At 47.0% G+C, this 20185-nt stretch overlaps 4 protein-coding genes across 4 annotated transcripts; 2 read left to right on the plus strand and 2 right to left on the minus strand.

Moving 5' to 3' along the window:
* Positions 1-6644: 6644 nt before the first annotated feature.
* On the minus strand, positions 6645-7529 carry FIESC28_07489 (uncharacterized protein; the record flags this gene model as incomplete). The annotated part of the gene is made up of 2 exons (XM_031161629.1): positions 6645-7125; positions 7180-7529. 2 exons carry the CDS (start codon positions 7527-7529, stop codon positions 6645-6647), a joined length of 831 nt encoding a protein of 276 aa, XP_031014331.1.
* A 422-nt stretch (positions 7530-7951) lies between these two features.
* Positions 7952-9081, plus strand: FIESC28_07490 (uncharacterized protein; the record flags this gene model as incomplete). The annotated part of the gene is made up of 2 exons (XM_031161630.1): positions 7952-8360; positions 8417-9081. 2 exons carry the CDS (start codon positions 7952-7954, stop codon positions 9079-9081), a joined length of 1074 nt encoding a protein of 357 aa, XP_031014332.1.
* Positions 9082-9162: 81 nt separating this feature from the next.
* FIESC28_07491 (uncharacterized protein) lies at positions 9163-11116 on the minus strand (the record flags this gene model as incomplete). The annotated part of the gene is made up of 2 exons (XM_031161631.1): positions 9163-10900; positions 10947-11116. The coding sequence occupies 2 exons, from the start codon at positions 11114-11116 to the stop codon at positions 9163-9165; spliced, it is 1908 nt and encodes a 635-aa protein (XP_031014333.1).
* Positions 11117-18097: 6981 nt separating this feature from the next.
* On the plus strand, positions 18098-19498 carry FIESC28_07492 (uncharacterized protein; the record flags this gene model as incomplete). Its single annotated transcript, XM_031161632.1, has 1 exon — positions 18098-19498. The coding sequence occupies one exon, from the start codon at positions 18098-18100 to the stop codon at positions 19496-19498; it is 1401 nt and encodes a 466-aa protein (XP_031014334.1).
* Positions 19499-20185: the final 687 nt, after the last annotated feature.

Here is a 20185-nt window from a genome sequence, read left to right on the forward strand (position 1 = left end):
TTGGCTTTCATCCTTCCTACGGTACGGTACGGCGTAGCAATACCGTCTTCCAGCTCTCAGGTCCCTGGCACAGTGAGATGGATGGACGGGAACTTTACCGACGACATGACCCGTTCAGGGACAATGTTCGGGGAATTGTAAGCTTTAAACGGTGATTGATATACAGTACCTACCTAGCTGAGGTAACATGTACCTGAGTACGTAACTGGAAGAGAAAGCTCATCTTTGGTGGTCAACTCCACCCACTATCAAATCTCTTGACTCGAGTCGAAAACGCATGCATGCGACGGAGTACCTTTCCGTACTATAGGCACCTTACCTTGTTCCGAACACCAAAAGTCGATCCAAATTCTAGGCTAGGTACCGTCATGGAAGGGTCAATCACGGCTTTGCATCTTCAAGCTAACTATAGTAGCGAGAACTTGGCCTGCTTCTGCCCGCAAAGCCTGGTAGCCTGACCACGTTAATCTCAGCTCTGAGAGGAGATCAATGATTTGATACGCCTATCCGTTTTGCTCTATTTCAGTCCCGTGCCACCACGCAGTCAGTGCACCGTCTATCTGCTTGTTGATGGCGTTTGGCGGAGCCCCCTTGTATGAGGAAATCAGGCCAAGCCAGGTGTCTGGGTCTTCAGTCTGGGGGGGTTCTTGCTCTTGTTCAAGTCCATATCCATGGTGCTTCAGGCCGTTTGGATCTAAAGGGACCTTCCACCAAAACCTTCCCTTCCCTCCCAGGGGAAAATCAGGGGTCCTCATAGCCAACTCGTGCCGTACCTGATTCACGTGGCTTCTGGCGTGCCGACACTGATCATCATCAGCATCCAAGACTAGCATCATGGTGTGGTAGATCAAATGCTGAGACTACGCTCTTTGCAGATACCACAGCGTCTTGTCTCACTTGTTTCTCCACACACAGAATGTCTTGACGTCTCACGGCCATAGCAGTCAGTGCATTTACATACATACGTGCGTTGGTGTCGACTCATAGAAAAGAGTCAACTGGTACTATCGAATTGACTTATCTCCGCTTCACCAGAATAGAGGCCGTGCGAGCCAGGTCGCAGACTCATGTGGCCTGTCGACGGTTGGTGTTGATTGGCAAGCCAAGCCAACTGGCCGCACAGTACCCATTTGCGAATTTGGAGCATCACGATGACCCGTTACTGATGCAACAAGAGACAGACTGTGTAGCAATTATCTGATGATGGATTCCAAACTATCGACCAGAACTGTGACAGATCAGAACAAAGTCTACGGATCTGCCGTGGCTAAGTTGCCGGATGTGCAAATTCCCTGTTCCACTTCCTGAGTCACGTAGGAAATCTGAGAACTGAGATCAGATCCGTAAGAAAGACAGCAAGGCAGTGCAAGATGAAACTTTTTGGCTGTCAAATGTTGATTGCTGATGTTTGGTCATCTAGATACCTTGCAAACTGGGAGAAAGGGACTTTGCTCGATGTTGTTCATTACATGTAAACCCCTCAAGTTCGTCTCACCCCTGCATTATTGGCTATTAAACCAGCACTGACTCTTTTCTTAACTCGAAATGCGGCCGCATGCGATGGATGATAACATCACGTCTGCGGCAGGGTAGACAAGGAAGAAAAGCTGGCAGTGACCAGATCCAAACTGGTGCAGCTGTAGGCTATTACTTCATGTATAACACCGAGACACAAATCACCTTCAAGCTTTAGGTAGGAAAAGTGGATGACATGACATAGCTGTCAGAACGAGATCCTGTCTTTTGAACATTTCGAGAGTCTAGCTTGGCTAACTATTTCCTCCTGGAGACAAACAGATAATCTGAAACGCACAAGAAACGATCATCGTGACTACGAACGGTATTGGCAACGGCGCAGTGCAGCAGAGCACAGCCAGAATAAACGGTTTCTGACTTAGAACAGGTTCCGGGCTTTGAAAAGGAGGGTCTGTTCTTGGTTGTATCAAAGCCACAAACGTCATAGAGAGGTACAGAGACACACAAGGAGAAGTGAAAAGGCCTTTCTCTAGATCTGGGTCCCTCAATGGTCCATGCTAGAATCGCAATCATAGCTTCGACCTGGTGTTTTTGAGCAGCAATCGATTCGAATCGTCCTGGAGACGGCGCCCTGCACCTAGTTTAGGGTCGTTCTACTGTGCTCTTGGTTTCGGTTAACTTCGATAGCGTCCCGAGAGGCCCCTGACCTGGTCTCTGTCGCTCAGGGTGCCCTCGTTTGAGGGGCTCCAAGTCTCTGGACTAGATACGTGATGTGATTGGGCGGGGGAGTAATCCGGCAGCCTTCCGTGACGGATAAGTGCCTGCAGTTATTGTCTTGGGTCCCATTAGAAGAAAGAAACCTAAAACATGCAGACGCGTGGTGATTGTGAGCGATCCTCTGGTGGTGAGTGACTATCCGTAGGTTGGATGATTGCATAAGCCAAGAGCCTCACAATAAGAATTCACTGCAGTTTTTGTTGATTTGGAAACAATCTGCAGAACCTGGCACAATATCAATACTCAAAGCACATCAGTGATTGTATGCATTGTGGGTATATGTATGTAGACGTCAACCTAGCCCTGATGTAGCGGGTCATGGGCCATCCGGACTATTCCCCTCTGCTTCTCAAATGGAACATTTCCATCTACATAAGGAAAAGTGTGACCCAGTTGCGTTGCGGTTCCGTTCTTGGTGCTCGCGTCGTACAGTAAGTCACTGGCAAGACTGGGCCCTTCTATCAAGATTGATAATGAAGATGATTCTTTCCAGGTTTCACTTTCACCTGCATCAGCAAACCCTCTCACGAGGACACGGAAATGATCTACACCTCCCAAAAATGGTTCGCACGGCCTGTGGTACCGATATGGGGTTGTGATCTCGCCTAGGGAGTATTGTCTTGGAAGCAAATGATCACCAACAGGGGGTTTGACTCTAACAATAGGCAACTTGACAGCAGCCTACCGTGAGAGAGAGAACTTGTCAGTAGCGGTCAGATAGAGTAATACGGGATGGAAGCGTCATTGGGAGAGAAATAAAAAAGAGGAGAGAGAGAGAAAAGGGTGTGATGTCGAGGTTAGCGCGCTTCCATGTCGCTTCCAGCAGATGTTCTATTCATTCGTAGTGGATGGAGGGGAAGAGATGGTGCGAACGGTCCCGGTCAAGTTCAGTCAGTGTCAGTGTCAGATCAGAGTAAGCAGTGAGCACTTTGTTGTCTTGCCATGACGGGCCGCTGCATCTGGTCTCCAGCTGAAGTTGAGTCAGTCAGACCAACCAACAAGATAGTCAGCCTCCCTCTGAAAGTCAACCACCACATATTTGATTCACCTCAAACACAATTTCCACGACAATTGCCAACTCAACTCTCTGCCTATATCGTACAATACCTTCCATATCTTGAGTTTACCCTGACCTTGCAGCCTGTCTACAATCTCAATATCACAACAGGCTTCTATAGTGAAGCTGTCGAGGGTCCATGTCCGAGCGCAGGCGTCAAGCTGAGACCCATGCTACGGCATAGCCTGATATTAATTGACCGTTGGTCTTAAGACGAAAAAGCTTGTCGGTATCTCCAAATTATTGTCGTATTCATAGTGACAAGAATAAGAAAGGGAAAAAATAGGGTCCTGTCTGTTGGTAATATCACTTTTACGATATGCGTCAACATACATATCTACATGCCATAATGAGGCTATCACTCCGAATCTAGACTAAAGAGTCCCCCAGAACAAGAGGACCCCTTGAACTTTGGAAGTCAATCCTTGCAGGCTTGGATCTGTTTCTTCAATACGGATACCATTCAGGCAATCGTCTCGTGGCGTGGGCAAACTCAAACGCCACGCAACCACTTCAGATCGTTTCCAACGACTCGTGGTGCTGGCATCTTGGCACTGGGATTGGATAACGACACGGACCCTTTTTCTGGTAGTTCTGGCCGGTCTCGTGCTCTTGAGAGGTGCTTCATCAGCTAAGCTCCTCTTGGGCTCGTAGTAGGGCGAATCGTGTCTCAAAAGGACCCTAATCGATGGTCCAGGGCTCCTCTTTGAGCCTGGCAGAACCCCATCACGATTGTATGGCATCGGTACATGTACCCTTCTTTTTCGACGCACAAAACGGTGACTTATCTCTCCGCATTGTGTCCGTACGGATACTGTATCGTTCGTATGCATGGCTTGGCCAGGCCTTGATGGATCACAATGACGATTCTCTCCGCTCGATTGCCATCCTGCCTTGTTTCTCTTGTTGGTGATGGTACTACTGTATGAATGTCATTCAGAAAACGAAAACATTCCTGACTCGGTATCTGCGTGTTTGTGAGGTTGAATACGAGACAAACTTGTCATGTGTTTTGTTGGTGGCAGTTCAGTTGCGGTACTTGATTGTTCATCACGCTTCTCCCACGTGGCTTGGTGGTTCACTAAAAAACCACCTGCAGCTCAGCAGTCTCGTTCTTTTCCAGGGCTTACCTTTAGTGGCAGAGGCTGAAGCTTGCGCTAACGTTAGTTTAGTTTAGGGCCCATCCGTACTAGGTAGTCTATCCCAGAGACCTGGACTGGACTTTTATTCTGATCACCACCAGAAAAGAAAAGTGAGATCAAACTGAGCTGAGTCTGTGAGAAAGAGGCACGAGTCAGGACTAAGATAAATCGAAATAACTCACGTCGATCTCCCGTATTGTCAGCATCTTCTATCCGTACTCTAGTTAGTGAAGTTTGAGAATGTGATAGACCAAAAAGACGTGTAAATCAATCGTGATGGACTTCCATAATACCTACTAAATTATGCAATCATCACTACCACAAAATACTTACATCTACAAGTTATGTTTCAAGGCTACGGATACACTAATTATTAAGTAAACTTGCAGCGTTCAGGGTCATAAAAATGAATACCCGCTTTGTTTTCACTCGCTTCTAAGCGATAAAGTAAAAATGTTCTATGTTGTATCGTCCTCTCTTCAATGTCGCTTCGGCTCGTAAAGCTGTTCAATAGCAATGCCGCGAATGCCCTATATGTGCCCATATTATACATCCATATGCCCACTTCAACTGCGGCCAGGGACCGTTGATTCGGATGGTGACCCATCATATGTTTCTTCTGTACCACTACTGGATACTACATGTATGTATGTGATTGTTGCTGCACCGCAGAGATGCATCTGCAGCGGACGACTAGAACAGTTATAGATATATACCGGTGAGCGATATTGTGACATTTTATTGATAGTCACCTAGGTATATATCTCGAAAGCAGCCGAATCACACTCAATGTAGTATTCGATAACCACCATCCGTCGCTGTCGAAACCCGAGACCGGCATTCGCCATGTGTTTCTGACCTTTAACGTTTCATCCCCCTCTTCCCCGGTAAAGACAAATACAAAGACACCAAGACCACCTGCGAGAGGCGAGAGGCTCCAGTCTCCATCTGCCTGAACTGAGAAGAGACAAGGACAAGGACCAGGCTTCATCCTCAAGCGTGCCAACGTCTCGGTCGGAAATGGGCGTTCCCACCCTCTCAATCAACAATATCCACTCTGACGCGGGGATCCAAAATCAAAAATGCTTCGCCTTTTCTTTGCTGCAATGCAAATGCAAGCTGCAGGCACTGAACAAGGTCAAGGAGGGTTCGGATGACAGCTTGCATTGTTGTTGGGATTTCACTAGGCAGAGTAGTCTTCATCTTGAAACTCTCGGTGACGTTGTTGACTCCTCTATTGCCTCTCTGGTTCTGGTTATGGCTCTCTTTCTCTTTTTTTGTTCTGCAGCTTCAAGACAGGCTCCTTCTTTGGGCTTTGGGCTTTGGGTATCGCTGATCGTCTTAATTTGCGTATCGTCAAGGACAGCATGTGCTCGTCAGGCTCAATTCCCCTGTTGTAGGAAGTGGGTAATGTCGATGGTCACGTAGTATTCCACTACCGAAGCGTCGTACACTCTGCAAATCCATGATCTCGCTTGCGGATCAAAATTCAAGACAAGACCCGGCAGTCTCCAAGTGGGCTGTTGTATGACTCTATGATTAGGAATTCAGACGAGAGGTATCCAAGCTAAGCGACGAAGGATTCTCACGTTGCTGCTCGTGTCTTTACCTGCTGGCGTAGCATACGTATCTGGTAACTAACCGGGACATCAGAGCTTGAGCGCAATGAATCTCGATATCGGTCAAGCTAATCGAGTGCTCGGATGTTAGAGTTAAAGCCCTTCAACATCAGGGCCCTACCTGGTCTTATCTTCGCCTTGCCATGCCTGCTCTCGTTCTTGCCGTGCCGTGTCTTGCCTTGAGACCAAACAAGGTACAGGATGGCTGACTTTTCGAGGCAAACAGAACATGTTTGAGTGGACGGATCTTTGTTACAAAGGTTGTCTGCGATAGCCCGGATAGGTATATCCCGGAGGCGCATGTGCTGTACAAGGTTGGAGTTTTGACTTTGACTTTTGACTGCGTGTCCATTGACTGGGTAGGATTATACAGTGCTTGAGAAACAAGGCTGATGGCTGAATAGCCTGCGTGTAAATTTTGATCTATGTAGAGATGTGCGTGAAATGTTAATTCCCGTAGCCAAAGTAACTGGATGAATGATTTTTGTGGTGTTGTAGGTATCTCAGCCTGTAGTTGGTATCAAAGCTGGCATTAAATAAAGAGCTGGCACTTGAGCATCCCCTTGCAGTAGTCTACTTGACAAAGAAGCCAGATCTTGGCTTCACAGCGCTTCGTCCTCTCTTCAAGAGGTCGTCCTTGCGGTTCTTTCCCTGCTTGTTCAACTTGGGCATCATCCTCTGGTCTGTCTTCTTCGCCACGCGGTACACTGTCGAGCCAATGCGCTCATCCTTTGGTCCCCTATTTTGGCGAGCAAGATCCTTTTCCACAGTGGCGACGCGACGTTTTCTGGGACGCTCCTCTTCTTGTTGGTCGTCTTCCTCCACCTCGGCCTCGTCCTCACTTGAGTCCTCCAACAGCTCGGCTGGCAGCAGGTTAAAAGCCTTCTGTTGCACGAGTGACTGGGCAGGCTCATCCTCCTCGTCGTTCTCTTCAGCGGGAGCCTCCTTCTCGGCCTTCTCTTTCTCTTCCTCCTCTAGCTTTTTGCGCTCTTCGGCTTGCTGCTTGAAGAAATCATCCCTCTCCCGACGCTTCTTCTTCTCTGCAGCAGCTTGTCTATTCGCATGTTAGCAATGTTTTGAATAATTGGTAAAGAAAAGTTTGACTGACTCTTGAGCTGCTTTCTGGGCTGCTTGCTTGGACTTCTTCATCTCAGACGCCACCTTGGAAGTTGAGACAGCCTCAGGAGCATCATCGTCGCTGTCTTCATCGCTGTCCGCTATCTCCTCCTTCTTGGGTGCAGGTGCAGGTTTCTTCACAGGAGCGACTGGCGCACTCATATCATCGTCATCTCCGAAAACGACCTTTGTAGCCTTTGGCTGTACTGGTGAACTGGGCTCGCCATCCTTGGCTCTCACAGGTAGTTTGCGCTTTTCTTCTGATGATGTTGTCTCAACGGGAGTCTCCTCTGCCTTTGTGGTCTTTTGTTCGGCCTTTCTCTTGCGTGTTAAAGGTGCCATTGCTGCTGAGTATTGTGGTTGACAAAAAGTTTTGGGTGAATATGCTGCGATGCGCCAACAGATGCGATAACTTCAAATCGCAATGTATTGTAGAATAATGTAGTGAGACAGTAGCAGAGTCCAATATCTTGGCCTCAGTGGTCGAAATGAATAATTAACAGCTTAAGCTGCTGTTGAATGTTAATGATTGTTGATGAAGCTCTTCTCTTTTGAACTGTATGAAAATGAAAATTTCAGACTGAACCTGCACCCCTAAAGTTTGAGCGAAATGATTGGCCGAATATGTCCCCACCAATCATGACTGGACCCATCAACTGTCTTGAGCTTCTATCAACATGAATGAGACTTGGAAAACGACTCTCAACTCAAGAGGATTGAATAAGAGCAGACATTTTGCTCATTCATTTCCATCAAACTTCAATATGTCACTTGCCTCATGCCATGTAAAGCCCAACACTGTGCGCCAGTTGTTACGCGCCACCTCTTCAACACCAAGGACAGCTATCATATCTACCTCTACCTCTACTCAGAACAGACCAGCAATAACCAACTTCAATTGCCATCAGACTCGTTCCTATGCTTCCCCTAAAGGACCAAGAGCCCCTGTTAGGAAACCTCCACCAGCACCAAAGCCCTATCGCTCGAGACCTTCCTCAATCCCGGATCTCAGTCGTGTTGAGATATCATTTGATGAAAGTTTTCTCGTAAATGGACGTCAAAGATGGCAAGGGGCTTTTAACTGGCGGAGCTCAAATGAGTATTTTGATTACGCAGACAAGTACTTAACAACCCTGAAGAATGTGGACGAGGCTCATAACATGAACCTTGCTGGTAAGTTGAGTGATTGTGCTATGAATGAATCAACCGGACTGACATACTGTTACTAGAAATCGGCATTCCTGTAGAGATTGCGCACGAAATGGGATGTTTGCTCTTCATGGAAAAGGAGGCAAATGCTAAGGGCGTTGCCAGTTTGATGTTTGTATCTGCCTCGGCAGCAGGCTACGATCCTTCCACCATCACCTATGCAAGATTGCTGTTCCGCCAAGACGAATGGGGCAAGAAAAAAAGGTTCAAGCTCCTTGAGAAGCGCTTCATGGACATTGTGGCTCAAGGAAAAGACTGCAACGCCCTAGCCGTATATGGAGAAAAGCTCTTCCTGGATAACAAATTCACCGCTGCCGCGCCTATACTGGAAAAAGCTCTCAGCGTTGACGACGGAATCTTTGAGTGGAGGGATATGTGCTTGCTATACCTCGCAAAGTCTTACGCGCGGCTTGGAAAGGTCGAAGAGGCCAAGAAGACACTCAAAACGCTGGGGGACCCTAATGCGGATGCCGAGGTTGCTCCGATGCTTACTGCGGGTGGTGTCGTGGACAAGAGGCAGCGGCTGTTCAGTGAAGGGTTACGAGGGAGAGCGCAGGCGTTTCGGGAGTTGGCTGAGATAGAATTCGAGAATGAGGCGAGGGAGACAGATAAGGATTTGAAGAAGGAGCATCATCTCTGGGCCATGGAATGGTCGAAACTGGCTGACCCTAATATGAAGTTTTAGTGGTAAGAGATGATTGGGAGTGCAATATACGACCATGATGTGTTATCGCTAGAATTACTAAAATATTGTATGTGAAGACGTCTATGCCTTCTTCTTTTTTGCAACCTTATCAGTGCTATGCCGTCTCCCTCGCTTACCATTTGCGCCGTCTTCGTTCTTGACAGCTGCCATACCCTCGCCTTCCTCCTTGGCCTCGTTATCCGTCTTCCCTTCTCCATCCTCTGCATAATCAGCATGCTCTCCGTAATCACTCTCGATGTCTCCTTGCACCTCACCACGGTCTGTAGGAAACAGCTTGCGCCACGTTCCATCGAGTGCCTGACCATCGTTCCCATGAAGTCCAACCTGGTATGCAGTCTTCATGGACGAAATACACACATCGCGTCTCTTGGCAAAGTCGAACATTGGTTTTGGGTATGTACCCTCTTCGACGTTGTTCAGCCCATCGCCTTTGACGCGAACACCTGCCTTCTTCTGATCTGGTAGAGGAGCTTTCCACGGCTCATAGATGTACTTGGCGTCCATACTCTTCAACTCAGGCACATATCGACGGATAAAGTCCCCGTTCTTATCCCACTTCTGGCCAAACGATACAGGGCTGTAACAGCGAAAGTACTGCGAGAAGAATGCAGTACAGGATAGCCACTGCCAGTTGCCTGCATTGCAAGCTGGCTCGTGGTCGATAAGCCATTCTTCGAAGACCTCGCAGCCTCGTTCCCAATCAATGTAGCAACCTCCTCGAGTCAGGAAGCAGGCTACGGAGTGGCGGCCGAGGTGATGAATCCAGCCTTCATTCTTCAGCTGCCGCATAAGAGCATCGATCCAGGGAAATCCGGTCATGCCGACCCTCCATCTTTGGAACCAGACCTCTGCCTCTTCCGAGTCTATGTGGTGGTCTCCTGTGACAAGACCGGTCTCTGGGTCTCTTTTTGAGGGTAGATGCCAGGGAATGAAGCGACAGTACGGGTTGTTCGCAGTCTGTGTGAAGACATATCCCATTGCTGCCTGAGCAGCAAAGTACATATCTCGAAAGAGTAGCTGTCCAATCAGACTTTCAGGTGGTGAGGAAGAGCCCTTGTATGAATCCACGACGTCTTTTACTCTCCAGTAGAACTCTCGCACAGAGAGTGAGCCAAAGTGCAGATGAGGTGATAGCAGAGTCGTCGCCTGTGGCTCAAATTGAGCTGGGCTCGTCTTGGGCTTCTGGAAGGTAGCTGTGTATTTCTTGTCTGCGATGATCTTGTCGAGATCCTTCAACGCAAGCGTCTCTCCTCCGCGATGAGGAGTAGTTGCAGGCGGAAAGCCAAGTTCCTCCATTGTTTCAATGGCGAAGTCACCTTTTGGTCCATAGATTTTGGTGTAGGCTTTATCTCCTTCCGTTCTGAATTCAGAGTTGAAGTCTGGTTTGGTCTCTGGCTCCTCTTGATCAAAGTCAACAGGCATATCTCCTGGATCTGGGAGATGTTTAGGCGCAGGTATCGGCTTCTTGACTGCGCCAATCTTACTCCCTGCGGTCTGAAGCTGGTTGATAGACATGGTAGGCTTTCCGCCGTGTTTCTCTACTATTTGATCGCTATCCCATAGTGTCCTTCCTGAACGGACGATGACTTCAACACCAGCATCTTTAGCTGCTTGGGTGACGACACTGTCGCGTTCACGGGCATAGCTGTCTGTGTCTTTTTCAAAGACTATGTGTGTGACTTTCCATGCTTTGAAGAGCTTTGGGAAGAGAGTCTGCGGTGCTTCTCTGAGGACAAAGAGCTTTGATTTGGGGTTGATTTTTGTGATGGACTTGGAGAGATCATTCTGGCAATCGAGTCTATGCATAATCAGCAGTGTAACATATTATAATTCAATCGACTCACAGAAATTGCCATCTATTTAGTCCTCCTCTCGCGCGATAGACATAGTGAGGATCCCATGTGAAGATAGGCCAAAGTACAGCTGGATCAAGGTCCAAAGCAGCTTTGAGAGCAGGTGAATCGTGAAGTCGAAGATCCGTACGGAACCAGTAAATCACACGAGGTTTTGTCATTCTATCAAAATTGACGCGGTACTTCCTTAAGGTGAGATTGAGTCGATTTGGTGGTGGTTGTATGCTGTCATTGAAGCTGAGAAGTAAGTAAAGTCATGATGTCAACACTTGGTGGTCACCCCAGCCACCAGACTTAGACTTGGTTTGGTTTAACATGCATACCAACATCATTGACTTGGTGATATTTACATTGGAATAATAATCAAGTGAGAATCAAAATTCGTCAAGGCTCTTTCATGGCTTCTTTCATGTAATTTTGAGTATATGAATCTCATCCACAATAATCAATCAATTCATGCCATGACTGCTACATGAACAGAGACGTCCTTACAACTGGCTTATATGAAGGATGCACTGAAAAACGCAAACTTTATACACAAGCATGTTAATTTTACTATTTCGGGACTTATTAACTCATGTAATACAATTTCAACTAATTATTCCACTTCAATGTTCAGCGAAATGCATTGGAATCAGGGTCAAGTCGATATAAGCTACCCTATACCGCAGCATGAGAACTCATTGTCTTCATCGACCACTCGGTATGGTTTACAGTGGACGGACCTGTAAAAGTAACACATCTAACCACGATGTAGTCTCATTCCCTGAAGCAGATCAGTGTAAAATAATGGCAGGGTCCTTGGCGTACCAGACCGCTTCATCGGAGACAACATCTCAGGAGTCAAGACACAATACCGAGACATGATTCACTCAACTGCGGCAAAGCTACTAACAGTGTGAGCAATAGTTGAACCAAACCACGAACTACAACTGGGACATGCAGTTCTAGTCAGATTTTGCAGACAGCGACAGGCATAGATTTGTTGAAGAACGAATCTTTGATAGCCAGTGGATAATTCCAAGGGAGCCGTCATGACAGCCCCTTCTTTGTTTATGTTTTTTCTTTGTTGTGTTACTGTTACTCTTTGACCTGTATCCGAGACGAAACATTTGTCTTTGCCCAGTCTCTGAAAAGTCCTGATGTCTCATGTCAAGAATATTTCCGTCACCTCCACTTCTACTTCCGCTTCCCAGGGTCTTTGTTCCATAACCAGCGGATCCTGATTACGAAGCTTCTCAGAGACAAGCTTGGTCAAAGTTGGAACTGCCAAGTTGAGTTTTTCGTGGCTATGGACCCTGTTCCACTACCGGTCAAGAGTCATCTGTCAGGTCGAGGCTGTAAACGGTTACTTTACCGAACATGGTGTTGATAAGCGTCAAAGCTTAAACCACGTTATGTGTCCATAGTGATGGACCGAGTGCCATGATCATAAACTCATCAAAAGCATGTCACTCGAGTCGATCGATGAAAAATATGGATTTTTGTGTAATTTCCCAGTCCCGACAGTGGGGTAACATACAGCAGCCGATCGATAGAATTATTCCGCCTATCTCAACATCCATGGATCATGTGTCTACCAAAGCTATTGATCCTTGGTAAGTTTGATGAACAGCTGAACTGTACACAAACTATTGGCCCGCAATCCAGATGTTCAAATGAAAAAGCTGAGCAGTAGATCGAGGAGTGTGCATATGTTAGTCTTAGACTTGCAGTAGAGAGACTGATGATGGACACTCATTTCCTGAGGCTCAAGATATCGTGTTGCTGAGAGGTCAAAGACAAATCCCATCAACTATTGGTAGCTTAATATGCAGCCACACAGCAAGCGAGATCACTTCCTGCAGGTCGAATGTCATCATTTCTTACTTACGCTCACTTGGACAAGACACTAAACAAGCTCAGCCTCAGCCATATCCCCGCATCTCAGATGAAGATCTAAACAAACAAGAGCTACTTTAAAAACAAAATAAATATCCCAATGAAGCTCCAAGTAAACAAACAGGTAAACACCAGTTGACCGACGCTTAACAAGCGCCGATTGAGACCGGACCTTTGGGCCGTTGTTGGCTACAAGAGCGGGAGCTTGACGCCATCACTAATTTCCACGATGAATTAGCTAGTAAGTTAAGCCAAAGAAAGCCTGTTTCTAACGGGCGCTTGAGCTGAGCCTCAAAAGTTCTCGATACGATGCAGATGCAATATTGGCAGTCGACGGCGGTTGAGCTATGTTGTGCATTAGTTTTTGGGATGAGAGTTTGTTAGTAAAATCACCTCAAGATCTATTGCTGCCGGGCATAACCAATCAAGCTTTGACGATCATATAAAATACGACAATCAATTATAGAAAAGAGGATCTCGGCATGTGCGTGATGTGATTCCAGATCGTCCTCCGATTGAACAAACCATGTCTCTGGACGATTTGACAGCTTGGGGGTTCTGCAGATCATTGACCAGAGACTCACTCACTGATAAGGCGAACAGCATGAACTTTCATAGTAGAGATGAACTATACTGGGTAGATAATGACGTGGGTTGGTGCTGGTACTGGTGTTGGTCTCGGGCATGACGGCCCAAGCATAGACGTGTTGGTGTCCAGTCCACGATAGTGCTGATGAGCCCGCAATACGAGATTGAAACAATAATGGTATATATGCTTTCTAAAGCAGAAGACGATGCCCAATGATCTGATGGACAGACTAGGACAGAGTCATCGAGACCTATGTACAGCACTTAAGTGATCTACATGGGTACGGCAGCTGCGGATGCATATGCCTTCCTATCAAAAAGGCCCGAGGTAGGACAATTGATAGGATTGAATGGCTAAAGCATTGAACGTAGGTCGTATTCATTTCGACCTGCAGAGGCCTACTGTACCGTACTGTACAGTCTGGGTGGTGATAATAGCATCTCATTGCCTGGTACTCTCACAAGATGATGAGTCTCGAAAACCCAGAGCACGAATGAGCATCAAGATGCTTACCAAGATTCATCCCACAGAGTTTGGTTACTGGGATAAACGCAGTAAAAAAGATAGAGACGCGCAATAGTCGCTAAACTATTATTAGCGGAGATTGGAGATTGGAAGAACAGATGGAAGCCAATACCCTGGGCTTGGAAGGACAGGGCAATCAGCGATCAACATCCAGTAATACGCAGCCGAGCTCACTAACCTACAGAGGATGACTCTCTAAATCACTCAGTAGAGAAAAAGAAATGGTTCCCATCCAATCCAACCGCTTCAACCCAACCATACGGAAATATAATCAATTCTAAACCTGTATCAGGAGACAGTTCATGAATCTTCAAACAAAAAGAAGAAAGAAACATACAAACGATTCAGGTTCCTGCAACCATTAGTCTTTACTTGGTATAATTCAGCGAGGTAAGATCTCATCCGACCCCCCGGAAATACCGTGACAAGGGTACCTTGTTTCAAGACATTCTGACTCTCTCTCTCCTGTTTCGAGTGCACGTCCGTTACTTGTAAATTGTCCTGTCTGAACGAACGGACAAAAAATGAAGGAAAACATGTCATAGCAAAAAGGGTTCGGTAAGTCCGCTTCATTCAAAGGGAAGTTGGGTTTAGCTTGCGATAATTACTGCAATGGATGAATAAGGCTGAGGATACTCCCGCTCTGCTGTAAGCTAATATTACGTATGTATGCGCGGGCGTTATGTTATACGGTACCTATAGGTAACACGGCAGACGGAGAGTTGAGGGCGGGATATACGCAGTAATAGGTATGGCTGGCTCACGGAAGCATCACTAGCCGACCGTAGTTGATGATTGATCAAGTTGTTGTTGATACAAAACCTTGGTTTTCTAAAGTAAACAAATCTCAGTAGATGGAAATAGTTCAAGGTAGGGTAACATAGTGGTGTTACTACTCTACTCAGGTTAAGTAAACTAAGAACATGGGGCCCAATAGTCAACGTCTTGGAAACCCAAGACAACTGACTACCTATCACGGAATAACATCTGATGTCTCATGGTACGAAGCAAGAGAGAGAGAGAGAGGGGCACTGCAAACAATGACGGAGGCGGCACAGAACAGAACTTAGAGTCCGGAAACAAAGACTGAGACTCTGTGCCTGAGCAAAGACCACGATGACTTCAGAGCAGAGGGTCACTTTCAGGGTCTGGATTTATCAGAGACAAAACAAAAAAGGCAAAGAAGCCCCAGGGCCACGGACCTTTCGGAAGCGAGGGAGGGTATGATAACAATTAATTTGGAGGTTAATGTGTCTCGCATGGCAACGAACGAGAGGCCATTGTAGGCAGATTCTAATAAACAAAAAAGTAAGGGGCTCGGATCGTAGGCTGCTGTGAGCGTTAAAACGAGTCGGGCATCTCTGTCTCTCTGTGGTTCGTCTTCTTACGCTTTTGCTTTTCTTTTCATCCTACGGAGGTTATTTTCTTTTGCTGCTGACGGCGCAGGATTGCATTGCATGTGTCAGCCTCTTTCTGCCACTCAGCCATCATCAGTGGAACGATAAATAATTAATATGTAGACTATATGCAGAGAGATGTTAAATTAGGTGGTATCCTTGTTGCTGCTACTTTATCAATCCAAAATAGACTTTTCGTTTCAAGGACGAAGCTTGCTCTGCCACGTTTTGCATCCGTCTGCCTTTGAGACCAAGAGAGAGAAAGAGAGAGGAAAGGAAGAGAAGAGATTGATTAGTAGCCCGGGGAAGAGAAAGGTGAAACGAACAACAGGGATTATGGCCGTGCTTGGTCCGGGCATGGATCCGTTGTTGGTATCGGCTTGCGAGTAATGGGCAAGATAATTATTATTCAGCGGAAAGGGCTTTCCTTGCCTCTGCTTACCTTGCTGTAGTGTAGTGTACTCCTTGTTAATTATTTCGGAGTCAAGCGAAGAACAGCTTTGACAGTTGAGTTATTTTCTGTCTCTCTTTCTCTGTCTCCCTCTCAGTCAAGCAGTGCATACAGTAGTAGCCTTGGTGAGTTAATGACTTACAATACCGTATTCAATCCTCGTCCTTGTGGGTAATTTTACGCTGGAAAGCATAGCCCTGGGGGCTTTAGTCGTCTAATGTCGATGGTGCAGGGGCATTTCTCGATTTTCAGAAGATCAATCGCATCGTGACGATAACCTCGGAATGCCAAGTTTGCGTCTACTCCAGCTCAACCCATAATTAACACAAGCATTATATGCCGAGTTATTCCCAAAATGTATAGTCACCGTTGCTATTCACTAGCCTTAGCAGCTCTCGGATGCAACGTCAACAAATAATGAACCTGGTTTTACAGGTCATAAAATTTTAACTGTAGGCTGGCATTAGATCGCGTCAATCTACTGCAACGCCAACCAAGCCAGGCCAGGCTAGAGTCAGGTACCCGCGGATCCGGTTCGTACTTATGGGGGAGTCTCTTGTCCAATAGAAGCTCTGTCTTGCCTTGACCGAGTTACGGCAGCGGGGAAGATGGAGGGCAGAAGCTTTGCCAGTTCAACGTCGCTATACCGCTACCATACTAGCCATGACCAAGATGGATACTGTAGGGCTTTTGAGGGGGCTAGGGCATCATTTCCTTGGGAACCGTTGTGACTATGACTGATTGAACCTACTTTCAAAAGAGACAAGAAACGAGATACCAATGCCTATTAATCTCAAGCCCGACATGCATCACTGTAAATATCCTGGGGTCTGATCCTGGGCTGGAGGCCACACCCTCTTGTCCATGGTGAGGCAGTCTTGAGAGGGGAAAAGCAAACATATGCCGAAAGGTGTTCGTCCATACATTTTAGTTCAGCTTAACTCAACTCTCGTCTCTAACTGATTCTGTTACTCTTCTCAACCATCACCCAATACAGAAGTCTTTTCATATCCACACATCCACAACTCTCCACCTATTCAATGGTACACTACACTAAACTACTGTACAGTAAGTGAAGTAGGTAGAGAAATACAGTACCGTATTGGAGTGACAAGGAAGTCGGCTATTGCCCATGACTTGCATAATAGAAATCAGCCAAACTTTCAGCCACTTACTCTCAACTGGCTCACGCCTTCGCCCTCACCATCCAACTCCTTCTCGGAAAGAAGGGGAATCCTTGTCAAACCATCTCCCCCCTCTTCTCACTGAGAGTTGCATGTGCTATTTGTCTGAGAGAGTTAGAGACTTGACTGGGGGGTCTTGACCTTGTTCATCACACCCCTGCTTAGTTCCGGTCCTATTTTGCTAACGACACGCAACGCCAATATCCACAGCAAGAAAAACGCACCAACGTCAAGGAACAGACTCACTGACACTTTTTTTTTGCTGTTGCTTTTTTCTCTTGGGTGACTTCTAGTGCTTTTCCTATTGCTTGGACCTGGGCTTGGGCTTACTGTGTCTAAGTAATATCCCAGTCCACTCACTCCCACACAGACCAGACACCCCAAGTTAAACGTCCGTCCGCATCCACAAAGCTGGTTTGGATTATTACTACTCTTTTACTTATTCCTGGCCTCTGCTCTCTCTCCCGTCTTTCTTTCCCTCCCCTCCTCAGGTTTCTCACACTCGCTCACTTACATACTCACACTCTCGTTTCTATATCAACCATCCTTGACTTATACTAAAGCTTCGTGACTGCTGCTTCGGTATATACTCTCTGGTTGTATCCCATCAATTGCTCAACCTGAAACAATCAGCGATTGTCTCCAGAGTACTACGCTCTTTTGACCCGGGGATCCGATTTTATATCAACTTACACTCTCTTTACCGCCTCGCCTGTTCTGTCCCTTGTCTGGGCTTCAGGTCGACTTACTTACACCGCCGACCACAACTTTATTTGTCCTCGGTAACTAAATAAGTCTATTGTCGACGACTATTGTGGAATTCTCTCCTTCTTGGCGACTCTTTAGATATCGACTATCAACTTAGATCTATCGTCGACTTTCACTTCTCACTGCCGATCAGGATCGACGAAAGCCAACAGGCCGGATTATGCAGTGCTATCCAACATTACTACCATCATCAAAGAATATCAACAGCAGAATCAACTACTCTGGCTCCGACTCACGATTCCCAGCGAACTGTTAGTTCGAGGCTAGCCTCCTACCAGCCATCATACTGGGGCTTTGAAAGACAACTAGTCACCTAAACAACGTCTTCTTTGCAAACATTCGACACAATGCGACGCACTCTATCGATCTCGCTAGGCGCTCTGGCCCTGTTGGCAACAGTGGCTGTGATGGCGGTTCTCATTGTTCTCACAATGCATATCCCCAAGGAGTCAAGTGGTCGAACTCTCTCACAAGTGTCCGTCGCTCTCGAGGCTGTGATGCTTGTCATCACCGGGTGGTTTCTCTCTACTTACCCTTCAACCTCATTCCGCAGCTGGTCAACTCGATGTCTCGGTGTTGACTTTGGCGCTGCCGTTCTGTCTATTCTCTTTGCTACCGTCTCAACAGTAGCTACACTCATTCAGTTTAGCAAATCAACTCTCGAGAAGGAGGACGACCTACTCAACGCCAGCAAGAACAGCCTTCTCATCGGCCTCTCAGTTGCTCTCGGACTATGCTTCATGTTTCAATCTGGTTTCCTGTCTGTCCACTTCTTCCTCACTCGACGAAGTGACCAGCAGGCCTTCTCTCTTCACACCCTCGAGGAAGGTCGGGGTCTGGCCGCGTACCGATCTAAGTCATCTCTCAAGACACTGCGATACAGCCACACAGCTTCGGACCGCGACCCATTGCCCCGAAAGATGAACTCATTCGATTTCCACACACCTGCCTCATCCATTCGTGGACGTTCCAGGTCTGGTACTGCCAGTTCTATCAAGGCTCAACTCTCCAATGCTATCCGATCTGCCACCGTGAAGAGCCACGTCTCTTCCAGCGAGTTCCGCCGACCTATCACTGCTGATTCTGCCGCGTACCCAGCCAGCGAAGATGCTTTCGATACCTGGGACACTTCTTCCGTCGATACAAACAACCGCGAAGCTGTAGAAGCTGTTACTCCACCTCCTAAGACCCAAGGTCACTTCCTCGAGACAATTCCTGGCAGCCCTTCACCAAGTAGGACATCAACACCCAATAACAACACTCTCGATATGCCTCTTGAGCCTCCCAGGATCCGCAGGAGAAGTCGCAGCTACAGCCCGGTGTCTATTCGCCGCGAGCTAGTTAGCTCTTCAGCATCACTGACCGACCTCCCCGAGCCATCACTGAGTGAATCTCACATTCACCCTCTCTTCCGATCCGACTCTCCCACGCCTGCACCGATGGCAACGCCTGGCACTGTCGTCGTTGCTTCACCCAACGCTGGCCAAGTCATCACACACCGCCAGAGCGTACGTTCCCTGCGCTCTACCTCTGTGTCCGTGCACCAGAGCCCCCTTGCCAGGGAGGAACAGGAGAGCATTATGGAGGAGCAGGAAGTGGAAACAGCCTCACGGTCGTCGGCTGAGCGACCACTCACCCCTCCCATCCCTCAATGGGTCATGGGTGCTGGTGCTCGATCAAGTTGGTCCGACTATAACAACCGAAGATCCAAGATGGACAATGAAAGCACACACGAAACAAACAATTAACGTTTTAACGATTTAAAAAAAGGGATTCACGTGGGAGGAAAACATAGCGGGCGACTATGATATGGACAACGCACTCCATTTTTCTTATTATCAACTTTTCTTATTACTACCTACTATTACTAGATGCAAGTAGATGACAGATACCTACGGCGGATGATGGGAGGGACTTTTTTCAACAACATGTATAACAAAAAGGGAACACAGCGAGGCGCCTTTATAACGACTGACTTCAAGATCAAGGAACCCTCTGCGCTTGAGGCGCGAGGATGGATGACAGAGACGACCTGGGAATAAGGGTAGATTAAAAATAGAAAGCAAAAAAGAAATATCAAAACAATTCAAATTAATCAATATGTGTGTTTTGATGGTGAACTGCTTACTACCAATGTCATGACGATATCTCATCTCATCGACAATCTAGCATCACTCAGAGACAAGTCCATTATGATTCAGTATCAACTCATGTAGCACCTTATATAAGGTAGTCTGGTAGTGCAAACTTGTCTCGGACAATCCAAACTTCTCTTACATCAACACGGAAATATCTCTGATTCTTCTCACCATACGTCATGGTGTTGATGATGCGCTTATTCAAGCTCCAATGATATCATCAAGTCACTTTATCTACCGAAATATTCTCATCAACACCATCTAACCTTTGAATATAGGCCAATTTTTGGGATAGAT

The sequence above is a fragment of the Fusarium coffeatum genome, assembly GCF_003316985.1.
Source record: "Fusarium coffeatum strain FIESC_28 chromosome Unknown BRIP53273_contig_166, whole genome shotgun sequence".
Lineage (NCBI taxonomy): Eukaryota > Fungi > Ascomycota > Sordariomycetes > Hypocreales > Nectriaceae > Fusarium > Fusarium coffeatum.